This window comes from Ptychodera flava, chromosome 19, assembly GCF_041260155.1.
Source record: "Ptychodera flava strain L36383 chromosome 19, AS_Pfla_20210202, whole genome shotgun sequence".
In the NCBI taxonomy this organism is placed as follows: Eukaryota; Metazoa; Hemichordata; class Enteropneusta; family Ptychoderidae; genus Ptychodera; species Ptychodera flava.
In genome coordinates, this window is record NC_091946.1 from 33,557,086 (window position 1) to 33,585,063 (window position 27,978).

Genomic DNA, 27,978 nt, shown 5'->3' on the forward strand with positions numbered 1-27,978 from the left:
AACGGAATAAATTCACTAGAAATATGAATTAGGATTAGCAATTACTATTAATAAAATGTAGCAACATTATTTTAGTATAAGTAACTTCACATTGCATGTGTAAACAAATTTGTACAAATACAATGCCAAGAGAGCACTGCATTTATTGTGAAGTGCTTCTGATCACCAAGAATTGCTGAAAGATATTTCACATATGATATGATTTGAGGGCACACACGGACACGGCAGAAAAAGTGTTTGTGTTACCCAGGCCCAGCTAGGAAACACCACTCAGATCAACAACAGCTTTCCAGGGCTTCAAATACTAGAGTGCAAACTAAACTATGCATGTTCATGTTACCTTCAGGTGGGTAGATTGTCAGATCCATGCACAAGCTGCACTTGCTGAAAATGATACAGTACACATTATGAATTTTACATGAAAATGCCAAGTCATCCCTGCTATTTGGCATTTTGACTTTAGCAAATTTTTTTTTATTTTAGCACCGATAGCAAAAGGCATCATTTTTCTTTCATTTATATGCAAAAATAAATATTTGCCTGCATTATCCACAAGGACGACAAAAATAAAACCTGTCAGTGTTACATGGATACTAAATGTCACACTAATTTATGGCTCAGACTACAAGCTGCCAGAAAATGTGTCCAAATTTCAAGAATTACCATACAGTAGTGTCTTATGTCACACGCGTGCAGCTATATCTCAGTACTGAGAGATAAACATCTGTACCATGTTTCATCAAATTTGATGCAGAGGTTCTGGAGATAGCCCACTAATTAGAAAAGTTCATTAAATATGCAAATTACCAATTAATTCCCATGACACTGTTAAGTGTCTTGTACACTGATATGAGACTGTGTGCTAAAGATCTGAACCAAGTTTCAAATTTTCTGCAGCACTAATAGACTTATCATCCTTATTACAAAAATTTATCAAATATGCAAATTAGCAATTAATTGATACAATACTGACTGTGTGCTGTCAGAGCTCTGTGTGACAAACATCTTCACAAAGTTCATCAAATTTGGTACAGTCACTCTAGAAACAGAGCTCTTTTTCAAATAGTCATTGTCAATGACATAGTCCCCACTTTTGAAATAAAATGTCCATCACACGGCCACATTGGATTGGATCACAAAAAAATCAACGTGCATATGTATGACATAAGGAGTAATCCTTGTACCAAGTTTGAATGAAATCGCTCTGGGCATCACTGAGATATCTGCGTGAACGGATGGATGCACGGACTGATGCATGCACAAACTCACACACGGACATGACCAAACCTATAAGTTCCCCAAGACGGTGTCCGTGGGGACTAAAAACATTAACTAAAGGCCGGAAAAATAAATGCTGTTATTATGTAACAGCACCCCTTCATCCAATCTAGGCACATTTCATCGCCATACAGCACCAGCCTCATGGCTCATGACTTGTGCTACACATTGCACATTGTACTAAAAATCTCGTGTATATCTAACTTTGGTAGGGTCTATCTCTGAAATTTATCAATTTAGCTACCTTTGGGCATGACTGTATAACTGAACCGATTTAATATCTGTACTTTTCTGTTAACAATGCGAACAGTATTTACCTGGGATAAACTGATTGAGACAGTCGTGGAAAGACTCTACAGATGTACAGCCTCTGGCACACTGATAAATTGGCAACATCATACCATCTTTACAGAGCTCGCCAGTCTTTAAGTACAGCTGGACGTCAGGGGGATCCTGGATACAGTAAATGTGCTTCATCTGTGCTTCCCATACTTTCCATATACGACGCTTGTCGAGTAATGGTACACCCATGATGTCCAAACCCTGTTTACCATCAAAGGTCTGGAGTAGGTGGTATATGCGAATGGTAATGTCTGCGAATTCCCTTGTCTTACGTCGGCAATGGATGCTCAGCTCTTTCTTTGTAATCTGCAGCATGACGTCTTGATCTGAGGGGTTGACACCTTTCTCTAAGACCATCTGTGCCCGTGTGGCAGCCTTCAATCGTTCTAAATCTTCCGAACTCCATTCAAAAATACATGATGACAGCAGTTGCATGAACGTGTCATACAGCTGGTGTGAATCGCTTGTACAAGCAGCAGCAAAGTGGCGCATGAAGTGCGAGATGTCCAGTCTGATCTTTAGGTCTGGCCATCCAGGGAACATGATCTTGAGTCTGTTCCGAATATCACAGCAGTTCTTATCAACGTACAGAAGGTCTGGAGGTGGTTTATTGGCACGACTGTAACGTTGGACAATGCCATTGATCATTGAATTCAGACCACCTCCTCCTTTAGCTGCTGCTAACACACTGATGAGCACTTGCCCGTGTTCATTTCCAACACTGGTGGCGCTGACTGCTGTACCAGCAACATGACCTGAGAGTTTCCTTACAATCTTGAACAAGAAAATGAAACAGGAGAGCGGTTGAAAACTACAACATGAAAGTAAACATGTAAAAGATATTGTCCCTAAATCTGACTTAAACCAGAATACAGTTTAAAGCAGAACAAACACACCAAACGGCTCACCTCGGGCTCATCTAAGGCTACCCATTGGAAACAAATTGTATACAAAATTATTCACGAGCATGACAAAGGGCAGGAATTCTCAAGTTGTTGTTGTATTTTATTTCTTTAAGTGTCTTATGTGGACTTATTCACCATATAAATAAGTTACAATGAAATGTTTTCTATTGCCACATCCAGCCTGCTGGGCTTATAAGACGCGTTAATAATAATACATATCACATTAAAAACAAGTCATTGTTGATGACACAGTCCCCACTTGTTAATGGGTACTTTGATTACAACACAGTACTAGAGATTTCCCATAATGCATCATGATTTGTACCAACGTAGATTCCCCTGTGGAGTCTACCATGTCTCCCATGTGTAGACAAATTCCTGGACTAGTTGTAAAAATTCTGAAAACATACTTTTAAGGACACCTTTCTTCTCAATTCCCATTTTGAAGGATTAAGAAAATTGTGCTTGATTGAGAGAGGAGATAGCATTTTTGTAAATTTTCCACTGATTGTGTCCTCAGCCATACAGAATAATGTGATGGAAAGTAGGGAGACTAGTTGCACCTGTTTTATGAAACAAAAGGATATTGATTTTTTCTAAATAGAAAAGACAAAAGAACTTAACATGCTAACTTTCTTCAGAGAATGACCCCTTCAGTTTGTCATAACTTGCTTCCTAAAATGTGACATTTGTAGTACCTGCAGACAGTGACTTTTATGGTAAATTGACGGTTTCTTTGAAATTTATACTACAATATTTCAATGTACTTTTAATAAATATAATTAATCAATTATCCTGAGACTTCACATTATTGCTTTTATGCACAACTGAAAAAGTTATAAGAAAACTAATGTGGTTGGTACAAATCAAATAGCATTGTGGGTAATTTATTGTACTGTGTACAAGTCCACAGAGAGGATAGAGTCCTCTTCATTAATTACGTCTGTGATAAAAATACTTTGATACAGATGGCGCTCAGTGGCCAAGAATAAGTTTCATGGTGATGAAAACATAAAACCAATGTAGGCTGCCATCCTAATTACAAAACATTATTAAATGAGTTAACTAAGAATTAATCGACAGGATGTTGCCAAACATTTTTGCATACTATCCTTACACTAACAGATTATCACCGGTACCATATTTCATAAAGTTTGATGCAGTATTCACAACACTCTGAGATCAACATCTGTATCAAGTTTCATAAAATTTAACGCAGTATTTGTGCATATATCACTCTAATTAGGAAAGTTCATTACATATGCAATTACAAATTAATTAAAATGACACTGATAAATGTCTTTTTCAATGTTAAAGCAATGTGAGCTAAACATCTGTACCAAGTTTCATGAAATTTAATGCAGTATTTCTTGACATATCAGCCTAATTACCAAACTTCAATAATTGACCTGATACTGCTACATGACGTAAAACAAATTGATGAGCATTTGTATGAAATAGGTCAATGTCCTTGTACCAACTCTGAATGATACTGGTGGAAATATGTTTGAGTTATGGCTCTGTACATGAGAAAATCGCCACCACACAGCTATTAATTGATCTTACTGTCTAAAAAATACCGCGATTATACGGTGTCGCTCAAATTTGATCAGAATTGGTACATACCAAAGATCAACAATAAGTGTTGTTTCTATCTGTTCACTGCAGGAAAATTCTACGTTGATGTTATGACAATGATTTCTGCACAGTACAACCAGAAAAACAACACGAAATATTTAGCTGGACGTTGGCGAAGCAGCGTATTGGATTTTCGTACAGCAGTCGGGATGGGGTGTGAAACACCCCAAAATTGTGCTCGGCAATTATCTAACGCTGAAAACATGGACAAAAGCATTGAATATCAATCCAGTCATAACAGAAAGCGAGATTTTGTTAGCGATGACAGGACACAGACTTAGCTTCCAGTGCTGGGCACTGTACGTACGTACCGTATACTGTATACACTGCTATAGCGTGAAGTCTGAGCACGTCCACGGCCCTGCTTGGAGCCAAGGTACTAGTAGCGGGTCCTGCGACATTGAAGTTTATTTGTTTGTTTCTACAATGAAAAGTTCTCATCTGTCGATATTTTTAAGGCACAGATTTTTGCAGTAACAAAAGTCTACGACGCGTCCTTACACAAGTTACAGACCATTTATAGATTTCGTTCGAAACTGTTTCAGTGCATTTTGGTATCACTCGCAGAAAATACAGAGTTTAACTTGGAAGTCAGACAAGTCCCTGTTTTAAAAATTTGTTTTCCTGAAAATTCAGTTGTCGATTGAACCTTGATTTACCAAACCAGATCGTCGAAGGGGGTACTCATGTAATGATGTTACATGTCACTGCTGTATAATACAGATGTACTCTTTATATCCATCATCCTGCAATGTTGTTGAGTTTAGGCCTGTGTCGCTTTCACCAGCTGAACTGTGCTTTAAAAGCTGTCCATTATCTAACAGTTTTATAATTTAAAAGTTGGATTGTCTGTTATAAAAATAAATGAATGTAAAATATAAATGAAAGGTCAGTTTTGTTTTCTTGAATATGACTGGTCACGAAGTGCAATGGTACACTGTACTCCCGGTAATGAAATAGTCGGCAATGTGCCCATCATGTGTTGCTCCATATATTTGCAGCAATAACCAATAACAATCTGTACATGTAATGTCATTTCTGGCACACAAGCTGCACACTTTGATGGCCTGCTGCACACAAGCTGCACACTTCAAGGTCTGTTGTACACAAGCTGTACACATTTTACATTTGCCGCACACAAGGTGTACAGTATGGAGATTATTGCACAGAAGCTGCACAGTTTTGTCTCCTGCTGCACAGTTTCTGCTCAGATTAACACTGTGCAGAAACTGTGCAGCTAGCTGCATTTTCCTGCACAGCCTCTCTTGCACAGCTTTCCTGTGCAGCACTAGTGCAGCAACTCTACGGCAGAGCTGCTGCTAGTCTACAGCAGAGCTGGCCGCACAGTTTCATTTTCATAAGGGAGGCTGTCGAATGCAGTGAACGCGATGGCCTTTGGCGGCAAGTAAGGGAACCGTCAGTATTACGACCTGGGGGTCATTCAAAAATTGAAAGTTATAAGGGGGTGCTCAAAATGTTTTTTCTTTGTCTTACTCTGTCCTCAATGACATAATGATTAGTTGATTATATATATTTTACTCTGATACATATTAAATAAAAAGAAAATAAATACTCTACTAGTACAAATAAATATCAACTAGATGAAGCAAGGCAAAAAACTACAAGTAGGTGCTACTACTAGCAATACTTATTATGAAAGAGAAGATAGTGACGATGAGAATGATATCGTTGTTCATGTACGCAATGGCACCAGCGACATTAAAGATGAGGATCAACAGTGGTGATGATGATGTCACACAGTAGTTTTCTGCAGTCGTTACCAGGGTTGGAAGGAGAGGCTGGGTCATGGAGAAATGTTCTCGACAGATATCACTATAAGTGCACTGGATCTAGGACAAAACTGAACTGTTGTGAATTCATCCTTTATATTATCATAGAAATGTATATTTTATTTGACTTGAGTTCAACAACCATTTGGACATTTAACCATACCATAATGACATGCTACCCATCCAAATTTAACAATACTATATGGTCGGAGACTGCTTATTAGGTGAGCTTTTATATCTACATATTATTACATGGGCTCAGGTAAGCCAAACTTTCTGTTAGAGGGGGGTTACTCAAAGTCATCATGGTTGGCTGGGGTGCGACTCAAAATTTCGGAGTTTCTAATGTAATTCCTACGACCCCCAGATCGTAAATAATGACGGCTCCCTAAACAGCTGTGAACGCCTGAGTCAGAACGATCGGGACCAGTATACGCACTGCTGTATCTCAGCGAAAATTTAGAAAAAAAACAATGGAGCTACTGCTAAGAAATTTACAGACTCTTGGCTCTTGATGCATCAGTTACTGATCTTTTATACTGGTAAAAAGGCATTCTGAATACAGCGGTAAATTTCCTCCCAAACGACAAAGGATAACACGCGGGCATTCTGCAATGGACGCTGTCAATTTTACCTTGCTGCAGGCCCCACACCAATCTCGGCCCGGCCCCGCTGCACTTGTGCAGTCTACTACCTCCATGTAGTACAGCCTTACAGGTCTAGTAGCTGGCCAAACACACAAAAAACAACATCGCAGTATAAATTCCGTAGGTCAGAACCGTTGATCATAAATTTTCAGAACCAGTGATGTTTAAAAGTTTTGTATTGATCACTTCATTTAGGTTTATGTGAATGACTTTCTCATCGAGCTGCGTCTATAATTGTCCCGGGCATTGTCCATGCAAATTTGGGGCCTGCCTTAGCTCCCTCCGATCGTCTGTAGACTACAGCCTGAGCAAATTGTACAGTTGTGAAAGTCAGATATGTATCATGAATTTTATACAAAAATATAAACAACAGAATCAAACCAAGAGGTTAGCTTGCTGTCGGGCGGGTCGGGGCGCAGGGACAACTTTGCAGTGAGGCCGGGATCTCTCTTGTGTTTGAACGGGGTTTGAACTTCCATCGCATCGCAGCTAGCCGATACTTGTTGTACTACTGTACTCCTTGTGGGATTAGATACCCGTTACGTTCGATATTATTTTGAAATACTTTTAAATTTAATAAGTAAGACTTTTGTACTGCATTCAAGATATAATTTTTCCTTTCTGAGCGTTTTCAATTACGCCGTACGGCAACGATATGCGAAGTTGATAGGCTGTGTTGCCTGCAGCGTAGCCGGCCTGGCCGTACACAAAACTTCGTTTGAGTAGACGGATCAGAATCAGTCCCGCCATTTACTTTCAACGAAATTTTCATTATGCTCCATAACGGAAGAAACGACTAGTTCAATGATTACAATGGTGAAGTGCTGAATTTTTATTCATGTATGTTTTTCTCTCTCAATTCATTCAGCAAACTTGATCTCCGTACCATCGGTCACAACGTGCAGTGCCTTGCATGAAGCTTACAATCGACTGCCTCCGTCGTTAGTTTAGCTGTTCAAGACGTTTGTTTGCACGGCTCATTATAGTCGGAACAATCTGTAAACACTTACATATTTATATCTTTCCGGTATTTCACCAACTTTCGCGCGTTTTTAGCTGAGTCTCCAGTTTCGATGGACCAGACCTTTCGAAGAGTGTATGGTTTCTACGGACGCCACAGTAAAACTTGCGTAGATGTTGATGCGCGGTGGTGTGATTACGTTTCGTTTCGTGTGTCAACAAAGCTGACTTCTGGTCCAGACAAGAAGTCATTTTTCACTCCTTTTACTGTTAATCGTGAGGCGGGCTGGGCATGCAAACCATGCGATTCAGTATTAATTATGGTCTACTTTCACATACTGAGGATGTCATTTTAATCAAAAATATGAAAAAATTGTTAAAAGTTACAAATACTGGGGCTTTAAGAGTACGTTTTAATAAAAGTCCCATTTTTGCGGTGATTTTTCACCACTGGACTTTATTTTTACATTATTATAAACGTTCATACAAAGCACAAAAACCGCTGTGTGTTTCTTTTTTTTACCGTATCGACATATTGTGAGACACCGTAACCTCACAGTCAATGCAATGAACTTTGGTGAACGTACGCTCCACCAGCTGAACAGCTTTTTCATATGCAAAATCAGCGTACTGTATTTAACCGGTGGTATTGTTTGAACTGCATTTTATTGAAAGCGATTATATGATTCTTTTCATCAACTCTTCATGCAATTTAATGAAAAATCTTATGGAAATGTTCACAATGACATAATATGATTATTTTTTGTTGTTTAAGTCCGTGTTCCCTCACCAGAAAATCGCTCTCGTGAATCTGATTTCTAGGTAATTATTTTTTCACTTGTCCCGTCGGGCAAGTGGCATCGGAGGTTCACTTGCCCGAACGCGACTTTCACTTGCCCCGGGCAATCGGGACAACCCTTAGTGTCTTTCCCTGTAATATGCATGTTAACATAGAAATAACGGGCGAGGCTTGCCGAATCCATTAATTTTGGCTTTCCCCTCGCCCGCGCCCATAAATAAACGTTAATGGTCGGTGCGAAGTCTATTATTTCCATTATATTATCAACAAACCCCAAAAGAACGTCAAAATTCAAGAACATTTCCCATGCGAACAACAACAGGCCCCAGAACTTGTCAGTAAGTAGTGCACGCGCTGTAAAAATTTTGCAAATCTGGAGATTTTTTGAAAAAAGTGTCTAAACTTGGCCCACAAGTACTCCATTTTGTTTTGTGATTGATTATGATCTTTGTACAAATTACAATTTACGGTTTAGCTGTTAAGTTACAATGTTCACGATATTATTCATATTCAAGGGCACATAAACAAACCATTACTGTGTATTTGTGGTCAGTCACATGGTTCAGCTCGACCAGTTAAAATGTGACGGACATGACATGGTAATATAATGGTTATTTCTGTTGGGAGATAATAAGCTGTTGAGAGCACGCCTGTGTGGTCTGAGACGAGCCTTGGGCGTGCCTGAGGCGAGTTGGGACGGCGCGTTAGTTTCACTTTGAAACACTTGCAGGGGGCTCATTTTGAAGCTTATGGCGTAAATGAATTTTTCAACAGCTTAGTTTTGTGACAATCAGAAATGTTATTTTCCTCATAGAGATAACACAGAGGTGGTGGATAATTTGTACAGTAACCCTGACATTTATTTTTGATTTTGAAATAGAATGCTAGTAAGTTTGCTTGAGGAAAGTTTGAGCAAAAGTTTAAGTCTTTCACTTTATTTTCGAGGCACTAAATACCCAGGGAAGACAATCTGATTGGTTTCTTAAAAGTATGAAATTTGAATAGTCCCCTTTATGGCAGCTTGTCACATATTGGGATGACATGAATGCTATTTGATTTTTCTCCATATTCGACCTTTGAAAATGACAAGACAACAACTAACAACTGGATGTTTGTATTGATTTCAAGTCATTTACAAATGAACACGAATTTCCTACCAGCAATTTGTTAAACAATACATACCTTCTTGGTAGAGTGTAACTTTAGGACTCTTCCAAAAACTGACGTCACTGAAGCTTTTATCTCATCCAGTCTCTGTATTACATCATTACAATAGATGAGCTCAAACCAATTGTGAGTGGGGATGGGTGCCATGATAGGAGGATCCTCAAAAGTCGGCTTAGTTTTGAGTCCCTTCACGTGTGAATCAACAAAACCTTGACAGTCTGCCAAATATTGGACAGTTCTCTGCTGCCAGGCATCACTATGTAGCTCTTGGATCTTACGTTGCACTTGAGACACACTATTTCCGGGTCCACTCTGACGTAACAGTCTAACAACATGATTGCCGCAAGCATTTCTGGTTGTCAGAAATACAGGAAATAGCAAGCGGTGTCCCACGTCAAGCTGTTTGATTACAGCATCACTCCAGCTGATAACTTTATTTGTGCACGATTGACACTCCAGGTGCTCTGCTGCAAGGTTGTAGAAACCATCAACATCAAGAACCTGGCGCACGTACGGGTAAATACCAAGAGATCTTAGCTCGCACTGACATGCAGGCTGGGGACAGAGAAGGCGAACTTGCAACAACTTTCTTGGCATCCACAATAGAAGTTTCTGAGCAAAATACTCGTCAGGTCGTGGCAGCTGACTGCACCCCACAGTTGGATGTGGAGGATACCACCAGAGCTGGCCCACCCGTGCCCAGTCCAGTTCTGCCTCTCCATGGTTTGAAGTTTTGAAAAGGGCTTTGGAAACCCACAGATGGTCAGCTTTTGGCAGAGTTTGTTTCCATCCATCCGGCAAGACAATGTCTGAAATACAAAGTTAACTGTAAGTACAAAACAAACTAGCATGCCTGCAATCACAAATTTTAAGGTGGCAGAAAAATCGCTGACAAGAGGTTTGTAGAATAATTTCTCCTGTACCGTCTAGTAAAGGAACAGTGGCAGAAAATAGGACAACAAGAAGGTAATCCTGAAATGGAGTGCATGTGAAGCCACTTATGTTTAACGACTGCACAGCTGTGCAATATGGCAACTGTGTATTAAAGTAACTGAAGTAGCCAAAACCCATGTCTTTCATTGGTTGCTCTACACACTATAAAAGCATCATTTAGCGGACATAAAAATTTGAAGCAGTAGTGATACTAATCTTTCAAGCCCTGTTATGATACAGAATTTATGGACTGAGGTTGAATGGCAGAAAGGCCTGAGCATGTAAGCTTGGGCTAGGCTTGGGCTAAGCATAGACCCTCGAGAAAAACGGGACAGGCAACTTTGATAGAGAACAAAGGGTCTATGGGATTAGCAGCGTGCCATCCTACTTGGAATAATTAAGAGGTGTTGATGGGTCGGGGACGGAATGAAGCTGGACCCGATCGACTGCACAAAGTCCGGTTCATAGACACTGCATGCGGGTATACGGTAATAATGTTTTCGGATTACAGGTTATTTTGGATTACCCGCAAGTCCATTTTTAGAGAGAAAAGTGTTACAACTATTTTGAGAAGAATTCGTCAAAATGGTTTTAAAGAACTTTTTACATATTGGTAGCAAGATTCGATGCAACTAGAAGTCTGCAGGGAGTCAGTATGTTGCTGTAAAGTGACAAAGTTTCGAATAGAAATCCGAAACACATATCACTGCAGTTCCAGACTTGACAGCGGTTGACATCACAGAGTTGTTTACATTCCACAATCGTCCTTGTATCTTTTAATTTTCCCTCGTTTTTGCAGTTTTTTAACCGTTGGAATGTTTTCTGTGCAAGGAGTGCTCCATGATTCGGTAAAGTATGTATGTTAACTACTGAAATGTTGTTGTTTGAAAACTGTGAACGGCCAAATTTGCGAGAACAGCGTTCAGCTTTGTGTAAATGCATGTCTACCTTTAATACTGCTTCTGACTCCATCAACCGTTGTAGAGTCCCAATTTATCGCAAAGTTTCGCCTGACAGCAAAAGTCAGTGTTAAAAATGTATTTTCTAGTACTTTGCGGGTGTAGACATGTGTAGCATATCCGAACTTTGGTGTTACTTTAGGCTAAAACAGTACCAAAATGTTATAGGTTGTGTATTTGAGCTCCGATGGAGTAGTCATTTTTTGTATACCCTGATTTTTGTCAAATTTTGCGTGACAGATGAAATAAAGGTCAGATTTTCGTTCCGCAGGACTAGGGAAGTGTAGACCTGTCTAACTTGTAAATGTTTGTTGTTATCAGAGATTGTTATGGTAGGGAATGTAAACTTAAGGTGAAGTACTACGAATTACGTCAAAATTAAGTTGTGGTGTCATTTTCTTGAAACTTTGCACAAATATTCTTGGAAGCAGTGCAAGTGCAAAAATATATAAAAAATGGGGGTCACCACGCTCGTTTCCATGGAAACGGACGTTAAAATGGCGTCCTTAGAAATAAATAAAAATGATATAATTCACTTAAACTAAAGGAAGCAATTATAAAAAGCTTAGCAAAGGAGTTAATTTTCATAAATACCAAGACTTAAGATCCATATCTATCGAATGTATAGTTTTCATGATGTTTGTAAAGAAATTTTTACATAAGTATCGATTACAAAATGACGATATCGAAATTATATCACTACATAATTTTCGAACTTTCTTCCTATCGCTTTGAATGGTGTCATTTTGACCAAACTTGGCGAATAAAATCCTGACATAATACCATTTAGTTTACACTTTTAATAAAAGGGTGTCACCACGCTACTTTTTACAATATCTCCAGGTGAATGGGTAATATGTGGCATGTAAATGGGAGAGAAATGTTAATTTTTCGTTCATATTGAATAAAAACCAGCTTCCTAGGGGGTCAAAATATGACAAGGTTATAGGTCACATGTATTTCTAAGAGACTGGGTCAAAAAATTAGGTAAAAGCGCAATTAAACAATGACAGGTGATGTTAAATACATGTGCTACAAAGTAACCCATCTGCGACAGGCTGGAGTTAAATCTGCGCAGAAACGTTCTAAAGCGTGTGCGCGTCCGAATTCGTCGCCCTTTACCTTAAGATGTCGAAACCTAACAAGAGTTTTCTGTAGCGTCTATGGTTAAATGTAGGCTCCTTCACTGTTTTTATCGTCAGGTGTTTTCCTGTTGGCTTCGGCTAGAATCCAAAATGTGATCTTCATGGTTACCAGAACATTCACCATGACTGGTATCAAAAAAACCCTCAAAATTATCTGTGTCATTACTCGGAACGTGCCATGCAAGAGCAAAGTGTACATATTCAGAATGTCAGTTTGATCGTTAATGAGATTAAGTGTTAAGTACGAAGTATTGTTGTCGGGGACCACTTGGCAAATAAACTTAATATATTCCAAGATACATTGCACAAAGAAACCACAGCAGTTGCCTGTCCCATTTTTCTTGAGGGTCTATGGGCTAAGCTAGGGCTGTATGCGTACAACAGATGCCCACAAAAACTGAATATCAAGGTTTTGAAGTTTTTAGCAATATATATACCAAATGGAATGATAAAATATGCAGTTCAAATAACATTCAACAAACTTTTGGAGATAAAAATTCACGCCATATCAAAATTTTTATGACCATATGGGGAAAGCTATGGCTGCATACCCACTGCAGACTGATATACATGATGATGTCATTTATTTACCAGTCCAAATCCCAATGCAATACAGGTGTACCGACAAAAAATAAGGCAGAAATCAGGGTGTAAGCAGAACAATGACATCATGCATGCTAAATATGGTCAATTGGTTAAGCAGTTTAAACTGTAATTCTCTATGAAGATGGCTTTCTGAGAGTTGGTGGACGTTTGCACAATGCACCACTGAACTACACTACGAAATTTCCACTACGTATGTGTGTACTTTTAATGATCAGTTCAGTCAGTTTGTTGTTGGTGGGAAGTAAATTATTGAAAATTACATTGAACTGGCAGCAATTGTGATCCTATCACAAGAAATGTTCGATTTAAAGAAATATACCCTTCAGTAAAGCTTGTGAACATTTTGCCATGAATTTTTCATATACTAGTACTTAAAGTTAAAGCTTAGGTGATGGCTTGGCTCATGTAGCATCACCTGACTGCACATATTAATTCTTTCGCTGTTACTTTCTCATCTTTCAAAAGAATAGAGATCATCAGAAACGCACTTTGTTTAAACTGGATTTCATCTGATGTTGCTGGCGTCATTCAATGTCACCACTACGATCAGAACATGGAGACGTTTTCTAATCCAATGCTAGTTATTTTTGCAAATGGAATGTTTGCAGACAGCAACATGCATATTTAGAAAGAATGAATGTATATGTAGTTCAGAAATGCATGTAATACTCCCATTTGGACACAGTGTTTCTGACTTAAGGATGATAAATACCTTTTAGACACTTTCAGATTTTTATTTTTTTCTCAATTAAACACGTCCCAAACCCCAATAAAGTATACATTTTCTGAAAGCCCTGATAAAGAGCTATCCGACCAAGCACAGTACACGGTCATTATTTGCATAAGAGTCACGTGACAAGCGTTTTGCTGAACCTTCCAAAAACCGGTTTTCCCCGGCCTTATGCGAACACGCTGCAAGATTTCCGGTTGGAATTTCTTCATTAACAAGCCTTGACAATATCCTTCAAAACCGTGTCTGCGATTTTTTCTCGGAGGCTCCATTCAAATTATATGGCGAGATAATTAAAATTCCTTGAAAAGCACCTTCGTCCAACACCTTTAAGAGCGCATTAAAAAATAACAAAGGCATATAAAGGAAATCCCAGACACGGATTTTGAGTTCATTATGTTTCCAATGGACGGTGTGAATTTCAAGCAGCTAGTGTTTGTGATTGCGAATTGACGAGGTGCCAAAGAAGGGTACTTCGAATTCGAATTCGAGAAAAACGCAAAAAAACATGTTTTGATACTTCTACGCTACAGCATTTGATAATTAGACGTGCACGAGCCTCAACACGGGCATACTTTGTTACCTAGTGATGATGTCGGCCGGGAATGACAGTTGTTCAGAGAAAAAGTCCCAGGAAAATAAAATAAATCACGGAAAACTACCAATTTTTGGAGCCTTGCGTGTCGACACATCGCCACAGCGAATGGCTTCAGTGGGAAAAACAATGACGTCACAGTCATTACTGATAGCGGGCGTGTCCTAAATTCATATGTAGATAAGCTTGTTTGCGTTCCCTAGATCACACTCCCCTCACACGCTATATAGACATTGCAGAACCGTAGACTTGATAGTGTACTATCGCACTAATTGCAAAGTTAATTCTAGGACGCGCCATTGCGCAATAAAATCTCGAATGGCCCTCATTTCTACGTTTGACGCACCACTAAAGGCGCAACATTATATGAATGGGTCGATCACGCAGAGTTCACGTAGTTCATACATTCTCGTAGGTCCCCGAAGGTCATTACCTCAGTCATAATGTGACATGTAAAACGATTCAGTTACCTATCAACCTTTGCAATTAAATACCCACTACAGCGTATATGGTGGTACATAGGAAGCTGGGTAGAAAGGACTGATGTAGGGGCAACGGGGTTTTGGAGCCGTACGCATGTGGCATGGCCGATGAATATTAAACAACGGCACTGGCCGCTGCGTAAAGGTGGAAAGCTAGTCGACACTCGGAATTTTAACGCCAGTATAGTTGATGAACCCAGGATGATCGGACAGTCCCTTAAATTAAAGCGTTTGTAACGTCTACCGTCCATACAAACGAAACGTTGAACACTGCAAGGAAAACATCCATGATCGTTTTGAAGAGCAACACATTTTAGGTCGGACACATCTCGTTTTCCAGAGTAGCCAGGTCTTTGCATAGAACAACACCGCTGTGTAAAACCCTTTGGCCAGAACCAATGATCGTAAATTTGCAAATACATACGAGTTAAGTTTAAAAGTTGATGTATCGATCACTTTATTTAGGTCGTATGGGTTACACTCTCGTGCTATATCAGTGTATGAGTAGCCTAATTGTCGATGCGTGCAAATCGAGGGCCACTCTCGGAGTAGCTGCAATAATTGTAGCCTTGGTTGTTGGTGGGGATTGGGCTTCTGTCGTGCGGCTCACGCCTTGCCCCAAGCGCGAGCCGCACGACAGAAGCCCAATCCCCACCAACAACCAAGGTTACAATTATTGCAGCTACTCTCGGAGAAATCCTACCGGTGCGCTAAGCTTTGATCATGATTGTTTCCACGGTCAAAATCACAGCCCTTAGCAATTTGTACAGTTGTTCAAGTCCGACATATCAATAATTCATCACATAAGTTACGTAAACAATTGAATCAAACCAAACGGTTTGCTGTTGCCATTGTTGGGCCTGTTGCGTACGTACAAGGGACAACTTTGCAGTAGGCTTGGTTGGTTACGGGGGGCCCGATCTCCAGTATTCTCCTTTTCTTGACTTAATAGACTATATAGTATTTTCTGCAGAAAATTCAAGGTTTTTACATGTGTGATGATGATGGCCCCCGATTTTCTAAAATGGCCCCCTTGGGACAGGAGTTGGGGCCAACAGTGGCCTGTTGTTTTTAAATCCTAGAATGAACACTGTGTAATTGTTTATCTGACATTGCGAAAAAGACGTCAACCACCGTAAAGCGGCGCGTGCAGGCTCCGACCAACCCTAAGCAAAGAGTGATAAAACGTCGCACTGCTGAGAAATCGTCTTTGACACGATGTCTTGACCACACTAAAAAAAATGACTTGCTCTCTGGTGTAGACTGTGTTTGGAACTGTACGAATACTTGTTTATTGGACTAGGATTCGACAAACGTTTAATTATGGTTTATTGTTTACAGACAGAAGTAATCCAGGTGTTTGGAGAAGTCACAGCACGTCATTATGTAAATTAGCTCGTGCCACGCAACGTTGTGTCACTCAAGATGGATTATGCAAATAGCAATGCAAATGTGTCCACAATGTTTACAAAAGCTCCCCAATTGTTTTGATTTTTAAAAATTGTGAATTACACGGAAACCATTCCTTATCTTGAACTGGCAACACATCTCAATTCTGGGTCTTACTTCAAGGTGTATTCTCAGAGAATTTTGAAAATTTGACAGAAAAATGAACGATTTGGTATTTATCTACCTTAAACTTTTGAATCTTGCGCACTGCTGTTTAAAGTCAAACTTTCTAAATACTAATGTAGATCTATAATGCGATACATCATCCAAAAATCGGCATCGGTATAGGGATGACATGTTTGCTTTAAAAAATGCACCGATGTGAAGGAGTTTCTTCTCCATAGCATTACACAGTCACTTGAATCTAGGTATATGCACACACATCTTAACACTTGTGTAGAATTCAGAGATGTCAATTAACAGAAATACATACCAGTCATATGTGATGACAGAGACCCACTCAGACCTGTAGTAGTAACACCAGTAGCCTCACTTGCTGGTGACATTGACACAGACGGCGCTGATGGTACGTCACTTTGCACACCAGTAGTAGTAACATCTGCATCACTATCCTCACTTGCTGGTGACATCGTCTCAGCAGGCACTGATGGTTCGTCGCTTTGCACATCTGTAGTAGTAACAACCGCAGCACCAGCCTCACTTGCTGGCGACATTGGCACAGCAGGCACTGATGGTACGTCATTTTGCATATCTGTGGTAGTAACGCCTGTAGCACTAGCCTCACTTGCTGGTGACATTGTCACATCAGGCACTGATGGTAAGTTGCCCTGCTCATCTGTAGAAGTAACAACCGCAGCACCAGCCTCACTTGCTGGCGACATTGTCACAGCAGACACTGATGGTTCATTGCCTTGCACCACTGTTGGTGATGGCGGCCTGTCTACATTGGTCATGTCCACATCAGTGTTGGGTTCTGAAATAGAATACAGGAGAGCGTCATTACTTGTCACAACCTTTCACTTACAATGATGATTGCAAAGTACAATGCCCAACTTTGCCAACGGATGCATTGGTACAACATGTACTTGTACAACATGGTAAATACATGAAGGTGGAGCTGCATGTTGCTAACACGGTATTTTTCAAAGCTCATCAAAGATGACAAGGAAACCCCCTCAAACTAAATATTTTCAAATAGCAGAGACTCTAAAGTTTAGTTTGGTAGCAGTAATTTACTTGAAGGATGAAGTACATTTGGGGTAAAAACCCTCAACTTTGGTTTTAATGATAACTTGACGCTGTTTTCTGAAATGTAATATTTCACTTGAAAGAAGAGTATATGTAGAAAGAAACGACTATTTTATTTTGCATTATCTATCCTCATTCTAAAATGGCATGGGTTGAAAGACTGACACTCAAAAAAAGTGATTAAAATCATGATTAGCAAAATTAAAATGCCTCATTCAAAATGTAAGAACTTCATTGCCAAACAAAATAGTTGTTTTTTATATAGCATTTAAAAAACATATTGTGAAATTTCAGAAAATTTGACCCAGCAAGAGTGAAGGAGTTCAATTCTTTGAAAATCTTGAAATTGGAAGAAAAAAGAAGCCAGGAAATTGGGTGATTTGCATACATTTGCATAAATTAACACTTCTTTACCACACAGCTTATGCTTGACAAGCTAAAAGGTGAACCCAACCTGATCTTGGGTTAACAAGTTAATTAAATTGAATGAATATTTGCCAAAAAAAGCGATTTTTGAGCAAACTACCATGTGTTGGGTATAGCGCCCTCTTAATGTCCTCTTGAAAAATCTTCGTGTTATTGAAAGAAATTGAAAACAGTCTTACCCTGAGACATTCTTGCTTCATTCTCTTCCACCATAGCCAGCATTTCCTCCTCCTCAATCTTTATACAAATCACACTACCTGAGAAATACAATTATTGTGATGATGTCCTCAGTAATGGAAGTAAAATCATATGAAGACATGATAACACGTAATCAGGTACAGTGCAAAAGTGGAGAAAATGTCACAATTTGTAGCCTGACAAAATATGGGATGATGCCCCTAGCAGCATTTCTTGATCAAGCGTATGGGTATTCGAAGGATGCGATCACATTTGCATGTTTTTGATTTTTACGGATACTTATGCAAATGAGTGACACCCATAAACCAATCAAAGCATCAGCTTTATCCTCACATGTAGCATGTGCCCTCATCTCATAACACTGCATCTCATGGATAATTAAACATCAATAGAATTTGCTTCCGATAGACTGTCTCTACCTTGGTAATATTATATTTTATGCCCAGCAGGTTAATATGCAGAAGTAGAAAATATCAGTCAATACCAAGACTGGGCCTGTCCACTCAGAAATTAACATTTATTAACAGTGTGATAGTAAAATCATTCCTTTGTCCATCGACCAACCACCCTCTTCCGGTTTCCCCATCCCTCAAAAAACAGATATTCGCCATTCAATATTCTCTTCACTCATATATTCTTAAGTGTATAGATTCTCACCTGAAGTGGACTGTGGGTTTGATAACACTTTTGGTGACACAGGAACAGATCGTGTTGATGTAGATGCCTGAGAGTCTGACTGCATGATTCTGGTTGTGAGCTGCCTTTTGGATATGCGCTCCCTTTTCTTCAACTTAATAGCCTGTCTCCCTTCATCAAAAGATTCGACATACTTCTTAAACTTGAACTTGTTGTCACTCAGGGGGGTGCTTGTCGGCCTTTCATTCCTTAGTCCATCAACCAACCATCCGGAGTAACCAAGACCATTCTCCAGCATCCATCGGAATGTCTGCCCAGTGAACATTCCAAACTGCAGTCTATGCTGACCCAGCACCACAAGTTCATCCTGCCAGTCACCACCACCTCGCCGTATTTCATTCACCGCCTGCTTCCTGACAGCACCAGCAGTCTTACAGGTGTATGGTCCTTCAGTTCTTGTCATTTTCCGAGCCTCCTCAGAATGACCCATTTTCAGAGCACCACTGGACAAACGCTGAAATGCTGGCTTAGCATCCATATCTGTCAAATGAAAACCATGTTATGTCTCTCAACATGCTTTACACATTAGCTCGTATACTGATATATAGATACATACATGACTACATGTAAAGTTTCACTATTTTCATAACTGTACAATACATGTATACACAAATGAAGTCCCCCTTTTCTCATAATGTTGTATAGAAATTGTTTGTCAAGGGATAAAGTCATAAAGACAGTTGTTTACCATAAACAATAATGGAATAATTTATCATCTGACAGGTGACTACACCACAGCAAACACAGACTACAAATTTTCTGAACTTTTACTGGCTACATATATTAGGAATTTACCAATAAACACAACAACATTTTACATACCTGTATTGGTCTTTTACCAGTTGTTCAGGTCCAGTGAGAATGTAAGCACTTCACATACTTGAAACTCGTACTGCACACTACACAAGATAAGGAACACAGAGTTAAGAAAATCAGAATGGTGCTGCTTAGTACTTAATTGTCAATATCATGGTTGCATGTAACTCTCTATGAATAATTGATGAATTTCTTCCTACAGAGGAAGAAATCAACTTCTACTTTAAGGTAGAACGCACCTCGGGGACAGACATTCAGGCCTTCAAATTTTACCAATTTTCTTCTGACCTACCACTTGTGGGGGCTCATTTTGAAGCTCTTGGCGAAAGAAAAGTTTTCACCGTCTTAGTTTTTCGAATATCGAAAATTTTTATTTTTTCTCCATAGAGTTAACACAGGGATGGTGGCCATTTTGAATGTCAAATATCGAGAAATTGCATGTTATTTGTCTCTCTAGTACCAAAGTTTGCACGGTGACCCCTGATTTTTATTCTTGCTTCGGTAAGAGAATGGTTGAAAGTTTCACTGAGGAAAGTTTGAGCAAAAGTTTAAGTCTTTCACTTTCGAGGTGCATATTACCTTAAAATGGTCCTGTGCATGGCCTCATGAGGTAAAAATCAAACCACTAAGATCTTACGGAAAGTACGAATAGTAGGGATACAAATGCAAAAACCAGGCAAACCTTTGTCTTTTAATCATGAATTCAAACACTGGGGCCACACTGGAGATACTGTACATGTAATTATCATCATGCATACTGGACCCACCATTCTGAACATGGGCAATGACTAAAACTGTCACTGAACATGTAGTACCTTCCCAGTCTGGAATACCTTCCCAGTCTATAAATAAAAGAGAAGCTAAAAACCAAGTCTCGGTTCAACGAGACTGTTCTGTGGGCTCCCTTCCAGCTGTCCCTAAACAGTCTGGAGAAATTTCATTCAAACATAGCATTAATGACACTTGGCTGAAATTCTGTTCAATTTGGCATACCAGGGCGAGTGTAGATACACCATTTAATACACGTAGTCGCGCCAGCAGCAAACTGACTACACAAGCACCAGTTCAATATACTTTGCCAGTAACCGGATGTGTAATGTGTAACCATCTAAATTCATTGGCACAGCCATGACTTTTTGCTTGTAAAGAAACAAATACAAAACAAGCAAATATTATTTTTTAACTCCCCATTAATATAGTACCGCTGCCATTAGCCAATAAATATTATTCTTCACCACGTAATTGATACAAAATATTGTTACCATCATGCGATTTCATTGAACGAGGTCTAACACCAAGTATGCGGGGATTGAACTCACATTTAGAAAAGCGCCCTCTGTGTCAATAACTAGATATAAATTGCAAGCTTATAGACAGAAAGGTTTTCCTCAATACCAGATGTTAGGCAGTGTAGTTACTATGGCAACGATAATGACGGCACAATATATCCCTTACAGAACACAATGAATTGTTATAATGGTAAATGCAAAACTTTTTGTACAAAAATTGCCATTTCTGTCAAGTTTTTGACAAAATACACAGGAAATCTATACCTTCCTGGGTCTGACAAAGTTTGTTAGAGTGTGTGCATTAGTGGGTGACCAAGTACTCTTGGGTTTGAATTTATTGTTTATGCAATGCATAGTGGTACAACTAATATACATAGCAAGTAACAATTATTTCTATTTTATTTTTTCTTATTACGAATCAATACTATTATTGACCATGTAAGCTTTGACTGTGCATCTTCAGATGATTAATTACTTCCATGTATAGTCAAGACCCCCTAGCTCTTGATCATAGCTGATCTCAGGGAACCAGCTAGCTTATAAAAACCAGAACTATGGCAAGTTATGGTTGTAGAGAGTTTCTTCCAGATATTAGGTTATTATCTTAGATCACTTCAAGCAGTCATTGGTATTTTGATTCATCTTCTGTTGTTTTTATTATGCCTTGACCGGCTAAAAACCTCATGAAATAAACAAGCAAGATACACTCAGAAATTTGACCATGGTAATGTAATTTTTTAATATTTAAAACTGCAAAAAATAAGACCCCCTTGTCAAAAACCTTATTAAGAAGAGGTCCACTGGCTGTAACTCATGAAATTTGTTGACCTAAAAATATCTTCCTAGTCCCTCACCGTTTTCTCTGAATACTACACTCTGAAGGAATATGGGCTTTTACTGCTTTCGAAATCATTCCTTTGTGAAACATTTGACAAGTCAAATTTTAACTGTCATTTTGATTTCTCTCCATTTTCAAAAATTGGTAATATTACAAAGGAAACAGAACATACAATGTCACAGTTGAAAACATCCACGCCTATGCATTACATTGGACTACTCTGTGCAGTTTATGTGAAGATTTCAGTGCAGATATGCACAGTCTCCAGAGTTTTTACTTTTCCGCATGGGGCTGCAATCAAATGTTTTGGCAACCATTTATTAATAATGGCAGTGCAATCCTTATCTTGTTCAAAATCGTGTAAACAGTCCTAGCAGGTAGTTTATAACAAGTGTATACACACACCTAAATCAGTACATTCTCACAAACTTATTTTGGCTTGAAAGTAAAATCATAAAAAATAATGCTAAAAGATGCAGATAGTGGCACTTTAATTTTAAAGGGAATTTTAATTATTTGGTTAAATTTTAATAGAAAATGAAACCCTGAGCAGAGGAGCATGTGGTAGAATTTTGTAAAGATGGAAGAATATTGAAACATGGCTATGGGATACCAGTCTCCAACTTCGGGCTACCAAATTTAGGACATTGTAACCCACTTGGGCTACCAAGGAAAAGAATGAATATTGAGCCCACACATGGTGTGTGTATATACGCAGAGCATTATAAATAATTATACGCAAATTATTTCAAGTACATGTACAAAGCAATAATCCTGCAATCTTCATACAGAACTGAAAGGATTTTTTAGCTCTGAAAGGATTCTCCAGACAGAAGTGATACAAATGAGAGAGCTAAAAATCCTTTCAGTTCTGTCTGAAGATTGCAGGATGCATGAAACTTAAATTCCTTTACATCTGTTTGCACAAACTACAATCTCATTCACAATACCAATGACAAATTAGTGTTCCTCAATTTTAGTGACAAGTATAGCATGTAAAGTATAAAGATGAACAAGGACAAGACATGAAGGGACTGAGCTCTGCATGACAGGGATGTACATTGTTACCGGCCACATCTAGATTGGCAACATTGGTAACATAAGTATAATACGGTCCTGCCATTCAGAGCAAGGAAGGCAAGGCATGGAGGTACCAGCAGAGACCTCCATAGACTAGAATCGAGTTCCCTGTGCTTCTGAGCGGGGGTTTGCCTTGAAGGTCATGAGGTCAAATGTGCCACGATTAAGCAAACGCAAGTAATATTGACCTAGCTCTGCATGGCAGGGCTGTGTGTTACCTGCGTTACACAGCCTCCCACCACTTCACATCATGTGGTGGGAGGCCGTATAAAAAAAACTATAACGCCCGTAACACACAGTACTGCCATATGCAGAGCTAATATTGACCTAGCTGCAGTAGAGTAGATCGACGTCCAACCCAAATACCCAGGCAAAACCTTGAGCTACTCTACTGCAGCTAATATTGACCTAGCTGCAGAAGAGTAGATCGACGTCCAACCCAAATACCCAGGCAAAACCTCGAGCTACTCTACTGCAGCTAATATTGACCGTGATGATCGTGAGTTTGACAATGGGAAACTGCCATTCGGTGTGTGAACTGCCACTCTTGTACTCGAAACATGTATAAGTATGTGGACTGAAACCAAAAACCTCCCATAAATGATGTATTAAACTGTAAATGAAATTAAAGATCCTAGCTGCCCCCCCCCCCCCCCCCCTTTCCAATTCGCTTCCACAATGGCACGAGACGGGACCATGAACGTACCACAGTACGTCCATGGACTGATCCCATAACCTTCTGGAAGTGTGGATTCGTGTGTAGTATACTAATAGTATGAGCATGGCATTGGATGAATGCATGTTTTAGGGTCCTGCCACTTACATCATGCATTGTGACTACGCCCTATCCACATGGTACAAGATCACAGCATGCATCGCAGATACTGATCGATGCAAACAATTATGACGTCGACGGCGCGGCATGCATCCAAACTCCAGTCTCTAACTCTTAGGCGCGGGATTCAGTGACTGCACGAGCACCCAGTGGTCGTCATGTGAAATGGCAGCTGTTGTATGGTACGCAGCCACATATCGTTTGAGGTTCCAGTTATCCCAGGGTCACAGCTCTGACGATGGAGGTCATGAAGGTTGGAGCGGGGCCTCCATGGGTGAACTGGAGGTCAATGTGTCAACCAAAGTTTCGACAACACGCTGTTTCTGTCCTGCACAATTTTTTTTTTTTCAATTACTGGGTAATTATTAATATATCCTTCAAACACAGTACTAAAACACCATTCCTGACCGCTTTGATTTACTTTTTTGAAAAAGATAAATAGAGGACAAACTTACCAGTCTCTAACAATGCATACAAGATGGCTGCGCTTTTCTTTCTAATCACAGCATAGCGTCGTAGATGATAGCGTCGTCATAATGGACGCTGATTGGTCAATTCTTTGCAAGCCTCTCCAATCATAAATCGTCATCGACGTTTGGGTACGTGTGATTTCCACTTTAGACCACCTGAATGCTCTCCTCGGTTTGGCCCACGCGGTGGGCGTAGCCCACCTAAGTGGGCCATTGTCATAGGGTGGCGTTTGTTAGTCTGTATGTGTGTCTGTAATATGTATGTGTGTGTGTGTGTGTGTCTGTCTGTCTGTGTGTGTGTGTGTTATGGATTTGTTTCGTCGATATCTCTCAAACTCATTCATCAAATGTCATAAAATTAGGTATACAGAATCTTTAGGATGGGAACTAGATCGGATTAGGTTTTTGGGTTTGTTGGTTGCATAGTTGAGCAGAAATTAATTTTTGAAATAATATTTGACTTATTTTTGCTCATTTTTGCTCATTTACATAGCAAGGGAGGATGCACTAAATTATAAGCGGTGGGCTACAGAACATTGAACAAAAAAAATAAATTTGTATATTTAATTGATTGAAAGTATTTTGTTTTTCTAAATTTGTGCAAGTTATGATATTAAACGACAACAGTGATGCCAAAACACAAATACATCGTTTAGGAAGAAATCAAGATGCTGCATTTTTAATAGAGGAACAAATCTATCATATTAGCTGATATGATATTGAGGCAAAGTATAGGCATTTAATAGGCATAAACTGTGCACCACTTGTTGCAAACCTATTGTATTCATATGAGGCTGAGTTGATGTAGTTTCTGCACAAAATTGGATGTAAAAGGATTGCCAAGCATTATAAAGTCATAAATGATCTAATAAATTTAAACAAACCTATAATACAGCAAATTATCTTGTGTATGTATACCTAGATGACTCAAAATCATAGAAACAACTGAAACTGTGGATCAGCAACTTGTATAAAAAATAAATAGAGGTTCAAGATTACCACATGTGTATTGTTACGGCCTGGAAATTATCTATCTGAAATAGTACCTTGATTATTGAACCTGTTATATTATCTATGTGTAATATCGATATGGTTGAATATTTAACATGTACTTTTCCAGAAATTTATTTTGCCCTGATATTTATATTAAGTAGTAATTAATATGTGGATGCAATATTTCTGTGCATTAATTGAGAAATGTGAATGAAATGTATATGTATGGTTGTGTTCACTATAGAATCATGAATGTGAGTATAAACAAACGATTTTGTACATGTGGGTTCACAATTCCATATTCTGGCAGGTGAGGAAAATTGATTCAGGAGTATTGTCGTCTTAATTTCGCCAATTTTCAGAACTTTTTAATCATTGACACACATATACCAAAAGTTGAATACTTCTTTTTGTTCTAATGTTTTCCTTTACATGGTGTAATGAAAGCACAATCATTAGGAGAGACTATTGTACAGCAGGACAAAGATGTAATTTAAGGTATACAGCATCTTCTTCAAATAGCTGAAAAGTTGAAAAGAAAATGGAAGGAAGTGTAGGGATTAGGGAAAAGTGATTGCAAAAGAAGTCGATGAAGACTCAGTCTGCTAAAATCCTGTCATAGGTTATGTGCTCAACCCGGTGCTGGCAGTGTGGTCAATCTCAGTTCATTATTTTAGTATGTTTTATTAAGTAACAAATACAATGAGCAGCAGAAATACATCAAATGAATAAACTACTTAAAGTATAAGTAGGTACATCCTAAACAAAAGGAAAATATGAGTTAAAATATTAATGATATGATAACAGCATGTGCTTCATGGCAGTGCATTGTTCTAAGAGACCTCACTTAATGGGGTGTTGTAAAAATCTCCACCAATCGTAAAATGGACATTAGCACAAAAAGGCAGTTTTGGTGAAAAATCTTCTTCATAACATCTGATCAGACAGATGAAAATCTTCAATTTTTGTCTTATTGGGTGAATTTTTGCCATTTTTGGTCAAAATCTTCGTTTCTCAAAAGTTACTCATCTGATAGCTTTTATATTGGTATACAGACTCCGAGGGTTTACATTAATGTTATATATTGAAATGTTCAATTTTGTATTTTTGCAGCTAAATTTGCAATTTTTGGCCAGGCTTTCCTGAAATGAGCTATCAAAGATATCCACCTTTGTGTCACAAAAAGTTATTCTCAACATAACACGTACCTCTGTTGACTGTTAGGTCGCTTGCTTTTTCAAAACTGCCGGTCAGATGGCTTTAATATTGGGTATACAGGTCCCTAGGATGACTTTAGTGAGATAATTTCATACATTCAAGAAATACTTAGCTTTCCATATATGTGTATAGTAGCTTCAGAGGGACATTGGCCCTATGTTTTTAGTAAGCAACTGGATGGAGTTTTTTGACCCGACAAGTCCTCCTGGAAACCCCCCCCCGATAACAAATGGTCCATACCTAATTGTACGCCCTAGAATTTTATGTAGTTTTGTAAATGAAGTGATAAAGATATAACTATAAGTGCGTATGTCTTAACACCCATAGTCACATCATAATCGGTATGGTGATTATGAACCCTCTCTGTGTAGTAAAGAATGGTGTAGCCCTACAACACGTGACTCAACTTTGCACTCGGCACGCATGTCATCATCACTGATGTTTCCTGATAGTCTGATCTCGGGCAGCTGATCTCTCGGTGCCCTTGAAAACTTGTGTGATCTCTAATTTTGGACCGACCAGAAGAGAAGCAATACAGTTTGTGCGGTGGTATTTGGAATCAAAGTCGTTCACTTGATGAGCAGGTAAGAAATTTCATGGTTTGCAAGCTGTCATATCTGAGTGATTGACCATGTTATTTGATCTTGTTGGTGACTTTCATTCTTGACCGTGTGAATGAAATTTTCCCATTCTGACAATGATTAGGTCCGTTTCATTTACCAGGGTAAGCAAAGTACTCATGCGTCTTTGTAGTTATGATAGTTTTCAGCTAGCTTAATCAAATCACATAAACGAAGGTATCACTCTCAAATTTCAAAGTCCCCGTACGCATACAAGTTAAAACGTCATTGAACATAAACGAGTCGTCGGTACAACCCTGAACTGGCCTCACTGTGTATACTCTCTATACTACGTCCATGGGGTAACTGGTCGTTTCGGCACCAAGTCGTTTCGGCCCAAGTCGTTTCGGCCTCGCAATTTCCGGCCTAAAGTCGTTTCGGCACCTCAACCCAAGACGTTTCGGCATCCCTGTTTCGATTTGTTTTCAAACTATTTAGTAATTGACTGACCGGTCATATTCGTAAGCGTGACCTTTGCGTTCTGACCAGTACTTTTTCTGTGCATTTGTGTGACATTTGCCGTGCTGTTTTGGCACCGCTTTCAAACATCTGCCGTGTCGGCGGCTATTGCATGCTAAAACTTGTGTCACAGATTTGAAAATGATATGAAGTTTTTTTCTTACGGTCTCTTACTATGTTCTCACAAAGTGAAGCACGATACATCATGTAGCCTACATGAATGTTATTTGACACTACTTTTTAGTGCTTGGATGTGCAACATTACACTCCAGCACTAGTTCCCTCAGATAGCCCTGAGCAGTGCCGAAACGTCTTGGGTCGCGGTGCCGAAACGACTTGGGCCTGAAATCGAGAGGCCGAAACGTCTTGGGCCGAAACGACTTGGTGCCGAAACGTCTAGAAACCC

At 39.2% G+C, this 27,978-nt stretch overlaps 1 protein-coding gene across 4 annotated transcripts in view; it reads right to left on the reverse strand.

The window, feature by feature from the left end:
• Window positions 1–24,466, reverse strand: part of LOC139119359 (uncharacterized) — a 34,341-nt gene extending 9,875 nt beyond the window's left edge. Inside the window, exons 1-7 of one of the 4 annotated variants that reach the window (XM_070683143.1) lie at window positions 24,268–24,466; window positions 19,777–19,853; window positions 18,916–19,434; window positions 18,240–18,317; window positions 16,859–17,326; window positions 9,542–10,335; window positions 1,596–2,394 (exon numbers count right to left, since the gene is read on the reverse strand). In XM_070683143.1, coding sequence (XP_070539244.1) covers window positions 1,596–2,394; window positions 9,542–10,335; window positions 16,859–17,326; window positions 18,240–18,317; window positions 18,916–19,432 — 2,656 coding nt within the window. In that variant the 5' untranslated portion in view covers window positions 19,433–19,434; window positions 19,777–19,853; window positions 24,268–24,466. Of the gene's footprint in view, window positions 1–1,595; window positions 2,395–9,541; window positions 10,336–16,858; window positions 17,360–18,239; window positions 18,318–18,915; window positions 19,435–19,776; window positions 19,854–23,800; window positions 24,025–24,267 lie in introns of those variants that run through there. The other 3 variants (XM_070683144.1, XM_070683141.1, XM_070683142.1) reach the window with 3 other exon arrangements.
• Window positions 24,467–27,978: the final 3,512 nt, after the last annotated feature.